At 34.0% G+C, this 9681-nt stretch overlaps 1 protein-coding gene across 1 annotated transcript; it reads left to right on the top strand.

The window, feature by feature from the left end:
• Positions 1 to 1531: 1531 nt before the first annotated feature.
• LOC149528061 (mechanosensitive ion channel protein 6-like) lies at positions 1532 to 7103 on the top strand. The gene is made up of 9 exons (XM_089807990.1): positions 1532 to 1723; positions 1899 to 2455; positions 3059 to 3182; positions 3412 to 3711; positions 3847 to 4049; positions 4336 to 4579; positions 4750 to 4830; positions 5060 to 5210; positions 7072 to 7103. The coding sequence occupies exons 1-9, from the start codon at positions 1532 to 1534 to the stop codon at positions 7101 to 7103; spliced, it is 1884 nt and encodes a 627-aa protein (XP_089664116.1).
• Positions 7104 to 9681: the final 2578 nt, after the last annotated feature.

The raw sequence follows: 9681 nt of genomic DNA, 5'->3' as shown, positions 1-9681 counted from the left end.
ATGCAGTGAAGAATTGTTACTTATGTGTATTGTATTTGATACATTAGAATCCAAGATAATAATTCTATAGTTAAATCAATTCAAAAGTAATGTATAAGTATTCCAAAAGTTATTATCACTAATATTAAGACAACCTTATAAAAGTAAGGGGATCCCCCCCCCCCCCCCATGCCCCCGCCATACCCCCCTCCCCCCCTCACCCGCCTCCCCACCTTAAAAGCCTCAACTTTCCTAATAATTTTTTCCAACAATGAGATGAGAAAGAAGGATAAACTCGTAAGGATTTTGTATTAAAGAAAATTAAGAAACACAAAATGATAATGATAGTAATAGTTAAAATTCCTATCTAAGGTGAAATGTTTGATAAGGATCAAAGAAAATTGTCACATGGTTTAAAGTAGATGTCAAACAAACCCAATTTGACACTCAACCAATTGTTCCCTTTGAATAAATTTAACAAGCTTTCAATGTTTGAGGTCTTTCTTTGTTAGTAGATATTCTTCCCACTTTAGCTCATCTCGGTGACTCTTTTAATGACCTTGTTAACTTTGAAGCTAATGACACTCACCTAGAGACATCTTTAGTACAACTAGATGGACAAGTTTTCATTGTGTCCGTTAAGTAACTCTAGATACAAGACAATGCTTCCCTCACCATAAAATAGAAAAATAATGACATCCTTCTCGAAATCCTTGCAAGAGTGTAGCTTAATGTGAACATGAAATGTTCCAAAACAAATATGTATATATGACTTTTTTCAAAGTATTAATTTTTTTAATTTAATAAATTTGATATTATATTATATATAGACCTAGTATTATATATTTAAAGGGATTCAATTAATCACATATAATATACTTTGATCTTTTGAATCTAACCTTACCCATTCTCAATTGTACTAGTGAAGACAATTTTTATATTTATTATCTATACATCCATCTTTAAATCAAATTGTAAATTAATGTATCATAGTTTATCTATTAACAAACAAATAATAATAATTATTAATATAATATCAAATAAAAATTCTTATCATGCCACATTAACGACCAAATGTCATTTTGTTCTCATTATTTCTTTCGATTGCATTCGCGCTTGCATTGGACTGTAATTTGGGTTTTGGTAAGGGAGGGAAGGCGAATGGTTTTTGAGTCGAACGGATTGTGGACTGGAATGGAAAGTGAAAAGGTGTTTCATAGCTTATATAGCGTGTCATGGATACAATGTTTCATAGTTTATTTACTGTGTCATGGATACGATTTCTTTATTTCATGCAATGGAAAAATCTACAAGAATGGCTGAAAGGAATCTGAACAAATGTCCCTCAGCTGCAGATGATATCGAAGAAAAATTTGGTCCCATCAAAGAAGAGGAGGTTCCTCCAAATTACAAGCACTCCGGATTTGACAAATGGCTTTTTTTGGAATGTGCAGCTTTATTGGATCTTATAGCAGGATTGCTTTCGAGCCTCATAGTCGGGTCTCTGAAGAAACGTTTCATTTGGGGGTTAGAGTCATGGAAGTGGTTGTAGATGGCTCTGCTTGTTTTCTCCGGGAGACTCGTTTCTGGCTGGATAATTCGTGTGGGGGTTTTCGTAATCGAGAGAAATTTCATTTTGAGAAAGAGGGTCCTCTACTTTGTCTATGGAGTGAGGAGTAGTGCGAAGAATTGCCTCTGGTTCGGCTTAGTTTTGCTCGCTTGGCATCTCATATTTGATAAAAAGGTAGTAACCGTTCCACACTCTCGTTTTTCATAATTGTTCTTCTCAATGAAAATGCATTTTCATAATTGTTATTGTTTGTTGGGGATAGGGTTTCTCTTCTTAGTCATCTGCAAATTCCTCTTTATATTTGTGATCTCTTTTACATTCTAATATTTTGGTGAATTTTTGCTATCAGTTGGAGCGAGCTACCGAGAACAAAAACCTGTTGGATTACATAGGGACATTTCTACTTTGTCTTCTGTGCGCCTCATTTCTATGGCTATTCAAAACACTATTGGTGAAGATTTTGGCTTTGAATTTTCATGTGAAAACATATTTTGACAGAATTCAGGAGTCCATATTCCATCAATATGTGCTTGAAACTATATCTGCGCCCCCAATGATGGAAATCCATCAATCCTCTGCTCTAGCAGATACAAATAATACGAACAATGCAGGACACGTGGAAATTCAAATAGATCCTCCTGATAACAAGAATAATGATAGGGCAGGGCTCAAAGAGGAAGGGAGCACCAATGGGATAACTATTAAACAACTGAAGAAGCTGAATCAGAGGAATGTCTCTGCTTGGAAAATGAAGAGATGGATCCGAAATATCAGGCATTCGGGAATCGCTAACACAATTGACAGGTCTTTGAATTACCATAAACATGATCCGAAGATCGATAGTGAATGTCAAGCAACAATTAAGGCAAAGAGGATATTTGAAAATGTTGCTAAGTGTGGAACAGAGTATGCATCCACTGACTTGTTATTTGAAGTAATTCCTTTACCTCACATAGGCTTTGTCCTACAATGAGGTGCCGTACTAAGCTTTGTTTTTGTTATTCAAGAATTAGAAAGCTAACATTTAATAGTCCATAGATAATGCCAATTCTAGTTTCTGGTGGATTGTTCCAATAAAAATTTGTAGCAGGCAATACTATTGGCAGTTTATTTATGTCTTAACAGAACGCCATTGCCATTTAAACTGGCATCCTCACACAATAAGATCCACAAGCACTCTTGATCACTACTATGGACTGGAAATTGGTATCCCAGTTCCTAACCATACTGCAGTCTGATCATGTACCCATTCATGTGTTTGGTAATTAAACCATGAACTAATACCAAAACGGCTCTGCTAAGCATCATGTGCAGCAGTTTGTATTGTATGATCACTTTGGTGCTAATGCCATTGTTCTCAAACACCTGACTTTTACAAAAGCACCAAGGAAAAAGCATGAACCCACTAGCATAAATAGGACCAGAGCTCATGGTTCATTTACTTCTGGGAAAATGAATATGTTTCAGAATTATTTTTTCTTACTTAAATTAGAGTCCCATCTTTTGCAGTTATATTGAGGAAGATGACTTGCTGAAGTTAATGAGGAAAACAGAGGTGAGCAGAGTCTTTCCCCAATTTACAGGAGCCTCAGATACAGGAAGGATCACTGAATCGTCTCTTGCAAACTGGGTGGTATGCTATTTCAAATCAGTTCCATACTGCTTTTAAGTATCACTCCCAACATATAGCTAGATGTGGTTTTGTTCGGAACGTTGTGCTTATTTCATGTTATTTCGAGCTAATTTTGCTGTTTTATTCCGACGAAAGCAGCACAAAATAAGTTAAACTAGGCAATACTGATTATCTAGTTCTATTAGCCCTTTCTTGGGACATACTGACTAATGTATCTTTTTTGTGGCAGATGAATGTTTTTGAAGAAAGGAAATTACTTTCCCGGTCTCTTAATGACTCCAAAACTGCAGTTAAACAGCTACACATACTCATCAATGCAGTTGTGGTTATAATCATAGTAATGTTCTCTTTGGTACTTCTGGGCATTGTCAGCACCCGTGCTATTGTTATAATATTAACTTCCCTTCTGCCTGTGGCTTTCATGTTCAAAAATACCTGCAAAACAATCTTTGAAGCCGTTGTGTTTGTATTTATCACGCATCCATTTGACGTGGGTGATCGGTGTATTGTTGATGGAGTTCAGTTAAAAGTCATCCTTCTTACCTTTCACAAATGACTGAAATGAGTGAAGATTCACCTATGAATGAAAAAAGAAAAAGTAGAAAATGTTACAGATTGGTTTTTGAATACAACCGTACAACTAATTGATATTTGAATGGTACAGATGGTTGTGGAAGAAATGAACATCTTCACTACAGTGTTTCTGTTGAGTGATAACGAGAAAGTATACTACCCCAACTCAATATTATCCATGAAACCAATCATTAACTATCATAGGAGTCCAGATATGGGAGAGAGTTTTGACTTCTTCGTGGATGCTACTACTACTGTGGAAAAAATTGCTGCGCTTAAGGAGAGAATAAGCAGGTCCTTTTATTTGTGATTTTTTTTAGCAATGGTATAATATGAGGCACAGTTACACATAAATCTGCAAACACCCTTACATACGAAATACTTGATTGGGTTAATCACATAAAGTTTCTAGAAATTTATTCTTAAATCTCAGCAACAAGAGAATCATAAACAAACTCATCTAGGTCCATTGGTCCACTTTGGCCTAAAGGCCAGTAAGGTTAGGTTAGCTTATCTTATTTATGAAACAGGTATTTCCTTGATTTGTATGAATATTTAGGCACTGTGTTTGTTTATGCAGCTATATTGAAAGCAAGCATCATCATTGGCACCCAGACTATAATTTGTTTACTAGGGAGATTGAGAACACTAATAGGATGAGAATGGGCCTTTGCCTCAGACATACAATGAATTATCAAAACATAAGTGAGAGATCAAATAGAAGATCTGCATTGCTACTAAAAATGAAGGATATGCTTGAGGAACTTCAAGTTGAATATCAAATTTTGCCTGAAAAAATGCCTATTAAGTTAGTTGGGTCTACTGTAAGATGAGATCCTCATTCATTTCTAATGAGTTGAGGTAAATAAAGAATAACAATTTTTATTAGAAGTGTTTCTTTTTCTTTGTTTTGTTTTAATGGCTGTTTCATTACTTATCTTGGAATCTGCATTGGTAATTATAATGACAAATTCTTTTGGATTGTGTTTTGCAGGGAACAAAGCTCCATTGCTTTGTGCACAAGGTACATGTTTCTGGTTTTGCATGTTCTTTGCCAGAAAATAGTATTTCTGAGGTATGAAGTACAGGTAGAAATACATTTTATTTACTAGTATTATGGTTTCTTTGAATATAATATTTTTAAAAATTTGTTTGCTATGGTAGTGAGCTAGTGAGAGTAAACTTCGCAGCAATTGTCACTCAATATCTTCAGCATTTTTGGCTTAAAAAACAAGGTGAGGCCTCTGTATGTTATGATTCTTGAATGGGCACAGATTGTCGTGATAGCTTACAAAGTTTGCTAGGACAAGGGGTGCTATCATACAGATATTTCTGCAGCCTTTAAAGGAGTTGATATGCTCTCTCTTTTTCTTGCCTGTAGTTTCCCTCTTGCAGATTATTTTGAAGATGCTGTTGCTATCAAGGATTCCACGTTTTTTATTCTAGTTGCAGGGAGTATGTTCATTTTTTCATATGCAAAGTCTTCATTTACGTTCCTAACCTTTCCATTATAATATTTTGATGAATTTGTTCTATCAATTTTGGCTAACTATATCCTTTTAAGGCCATTAAATTTACCTCAGCTTATCTTATTTATGAGATAAACATTTCCATAGATTGTTTTATTATTTAAGTGTTTTGTTTGTTCATGTAGCCATATTAAAAGTAGGTCTCATCATTTACACCCAGAATATAATGTGTTTATCAGGAAGATTAAGAGCATTAATAGTGTGAGAAAAGGCCTTCGCATTAGATAGACAAGAAATTGTCAGAACATAGGTAAGAGTCAAATTGAAAAATTGTTTTGCAACTGAAAATGAAGGAAATATTTGAGGAACTTAAAAATTGAATTTTAGCTTTTGCGTTAAGACGTGCATGTTTAAGTTTGTTGAGCCTTTTGCAGATAGGTATGCATTATCATTGAGTAGAGGTGGTTAGCAAAAGAAATTGGTTTTTTCAAGGTTCCGTATATTTTCATCTTTCTTTGGTACTCTCCACACTTAAGCAGAGGTGAATATTTTTTTTGTGGGGAATCTTTCCATTGTCAATTTGCATACTGTTTCTATGACTACTGTGGAATCTGCACTGAAATTTACAATGATGATTTTTTGGATTGCAGGCAACAAAGTTATATTGCTTTTTACATGTAGTATGTGTTTTGTGGAATTGCCTTCTTTTGCCAGAACATATAATATCTAAGGTATGAAGTGCAGACAGAAACATACTCATTGTGGGATGTTGACATCCGTTTTAGCAAGATTGCACTAGTATTTTTAAATCTGATTTTTACTGCAAATCTGTATCAAGTATTCTTCCTGTGCTCTTACATAATGTAATCTTGCAGTAGGATTTTCAATATTGTTTGTGGTAGAGTTGCATATTCAAAACTAAATCAGGTAATTATTTACATCTTTAGAATACTGGGAAATATGACTCCTGAGAAAGAGCACAACAATATCCTCCTCCCTGTTCACCTCTATGACTTGTGATCATACCCACATTTTCACATTTATTTTGGAGAACATTAGCATTTGTGAGTTTTGTGTCTACTAGTTACTATAGCTTGCCCTCAGACTGCTATATTTGAATTGGTTTTTCAGAAATCTTTGAGCAATAGTGTTGTTTTTGAAATCTATGCATGATTTCTTTACAATGCATTGAAGAAAAATGTTTCTCTCATCTGTACAGCAGTGAGCAAATCTTGCAACTTGCGAGTGTAGAAATAGCATAAATTGTCAGTAAGGAAAATAGGACTTGATGACTTGTAGTTGTCTTGTAGTTTCCTCAACATCTTAATTATCTAATCAAATTATGGTCTCTTTTAATTTTGTATATTTATAACCATTTGACAAATATAAGTGATAGTTTTTGAGTTGTATGCTAAAAGTGAGCTAACGAGAATGAAATTTGCAGGAATTGTCACTCAATCTTCAGCATTTTTATCTTTGAAAACAAGTTGAGATCTCTGTATGCCACATTTCCAAGCAATAGGAATGGGAGTGGATCTAATACTCTCTCCACAGAAGGTGGGAACTTTCTGGATAAGTCCATTTTTTGCAGATATGCAGAAGGAATTGCATAGGGGTATGGTATGATGCAGATATTACAGCATCATATATTACATTTTTAAGGAGTGGATGTGTTCTCTCTTTCTCTAGCCTCTAATATTACAGCTGTAGGATTGAGCATCCTTGAAGCATGGTTGGAACTATTAAGAAGCAGCAGCTCCTTAGTGAGGGAGATTATTTTGATAAAAGACATGTTCCCTTCAACATAATTTCAGAGACATCTACGTCTTGTGTTTTTTGTGTTGCAGCTTTACTGAAGGCAGCAATATATCCTCATTGAAGTCCTCGAGCCATAAGTCAGTAGTAATGACTGCGTACACATACAATCTTGTACAAAATAAAGAAATCATGTTCATCCTTTAATAAATATAATGCCAACAGTAAAGGCATGGAGAAGTTCATGAAAGTCATGCAAGTGCAAATTAGTTTTCTTGTCAACTTGTTATTACCACTTTGCATCTAATTTTCAGATTGGACTACAGTAGGGAGATAATTAAGTACTTGAAAAAAATAGGAGGTCCATTTGACATTATTGCAGGTCATATTGATCCAAATATGGATCAAGTATTGAACCAGTTTTTGATACATCAAAATAGAACTATAACTCATTCTTCTGCAGTTTGGGCTACAACCTACCCATCTATACATTTAAAAGGAAGAGCATTCTTTTATCCACACGACAGAATCAGTATACAACTTCAATGTCCTTCCATTTATGATCTCAAGCTGAAAGAACCTCTCTTTTTAAGAACTATAATTAATGTACGACAGATACCGACAACTTTTTGAAGAAAAACTGACTCGCTTTGAAGAGTTATAGCTCATCTAATTAAATTTTCAAACTTTTAAATTTCCAATATTTTAAGAACTACAATTTAATATGAAAGATAAATTTAAATATGTTTTTGTAGCTTCTTTCAACACTACACTTATTCGACGACAATGAGCCAGCATTTAAAAAAAACCAATATGGCATGTTTGCACTCTCAGTATGTTATGCTTTTAACCTCATTGTTGGAAAAATAAAATAAAATGAACAAACTTGTCATAACAATCTCTGTAAGTTCTAGAAGAGGTTTCACAGTTAGGCTCCACTACAGCAACGCAAATCTGATTACTTCACATCCATGGTAAATATAGTTTTTTCCTTGCTTTGATATTGGATTTCAGAAACATTTTCTCCTCCTTATTTGTATGGCTCATTTATTTTTATTTGCCATGGATTTAGGGTGGCTTTGTTAGTATACAATATTTCAACAAAAGAGAAGAGTAAGAATATTTACACAAATATCCAGTACAATTGTCATATGCATTGAAATAACTAAAATTTTATTGAAGAGCAAATGAAAGAGTCTTAATCACCTTGAGGATACCATGGCCTAAGGGGCTATGGAACATAACATTTAACACATTTTCAAGTTTTTTCCTTATGCAAGTTTTCTATTGCGATTCTTTGATATCACCTCTCCATAAAAGTAGGATAACAATAACAACACTAGTAGTCCACTCATTTGGGTTATTTCTTTATGTGGCACCATTAAAAATTCTCTTGATGTGTGGAGCAAGAATTTAGCAAGTGGTCCTTCATTGTCCTGAGTAAGTTGTCTTTAGCAGCCTTGCATCCCTCATTAGACCAAGGGTAGGTTAGGAAAGTATTTGAACTTGTCTTCATAGGATGAGATCTCCTACATGTTGTCAAAGTCTTGTGCATTAAAATGATCAGTATATTGCTGCAATATACTCACTTCTATAATCGTTTTCCTTGAGGGTGTTGCTCAAGTGCAGCCACAAAAAGCTTTCAGTTTTCTTGCTTCACAAGGAATATAACTTTTGTCTGATTTTTTCTATTAATGTGTTTGGTTTCCCCTCATTAAAGTTCATTTGCATGGATTCCAAACTTAACAAAGAGATGTAATGTTCAAGTTTCATTTTTGGTAAGCCAACCCCCAATATTGAACTCCAACAACTTCTAAATATAATTTCAAGAATAAATCACATAGTAAACCATACTTTTACCCATTGTAGTTTTGAAGTGACAATGGAGTTATATGCTTAAAATGTGGGTTTAAATGTGATAATATGCCAATTTTGTGACAGCATAGAATTAGAATAGGTTTCTAGGTTTAGTATGTATGTTCCTTGAAAAATAAATATGTGGCTTTGAAGAGCCTTTTTTTCTTATTTTGTTATTGATTATTTATAATTAATATATTACTAGGCTCATAGTCTATTTGTTTAAAAATAAATTACTTTCTCTAAAGTAGCATAAGGAGCTTTGCTATGTAGATTTCTTTTCTTGTAGATCTTGAAGCTTTTAATGGAAAGGTAACAAGAATCCATCCTAATTGTTGCATCCTAATATGAGAAGAATAAATTGTATTCTCATCAAGAATGCATTTGGATGGAACCAATAGAATTAAGTTCACATGAGACGCCTTGGTCAAATAGGCCAAGGTGAGATATAGGAAAGTATAAGATTATGTAAACATCTTAGTATTATGCCTTTATACATAAAGTGATAACTTATTACACACCTAATGTAGAAAAGTGCTAATATGATAAGTCCACCAAAGGTGAAAGTGACACTTAAGGTGGAAAAGTGAAAATGTAATAATACCACTAAAAGGGGAATATTCATATGTAGACCTAAGTAAGCTTAAGTACATGTGTATTTATGACCTAGAAGAAGTACTAGGTACAACACTTAAAACATACCAATGAAATGTGTTGCTTTCTCATCTAATCCTTAGTAAGATGAAGAATACAAGGCTAATTAAAGACATTTCACATAATATAAGAAAACAAAAAAACAAACATAAGGAAACATGAATGATTGATAAAAATTTAAAAGCTAAGAT

Source organism: Cupressus sempervirens, chromosome 11 (assembly GCF_028749045.1).
Source record: "Cupressus sempervirens isolate cs-2001-9-10 chromosome 11, ASM2874904v1, whole genome shotgun sequence".
NCBI classification, from domain to species: domain Eukaryota; kingdom Viridiplantae; phylum Streptophyta; class Pinopsida; order Cupressales; family Cupressaceae; genus Cupressus; species Cupressus sempervirens.
This window is presented reverse-complemented; position numbering and strand designations above follow the sequence as displayed.

Coding starts and splice junctions, on each gene's coding strand:
- LOC149528061 (XM_089807990.1), top strand. CDS start 1,532: ATGGCTCTGCTTGTTTTCTCCGGGAGACTCGTTTCTGGCTGGATAATT. Junction 4,580..4,749: donor TTAAGTTAGTTGGGTCTACT/GTAAGATGAGAT, acceptor TGTGTTTTGCAG/GGAACAAAGCTCCATTGCTT. Junction 4,831..5,059: donor CAGAAAATAGTATTTCTGAG/GTATGAAGTACA, acceptor AAAGTTTGCTAG/GACAAGGGGTGCTATCATAC.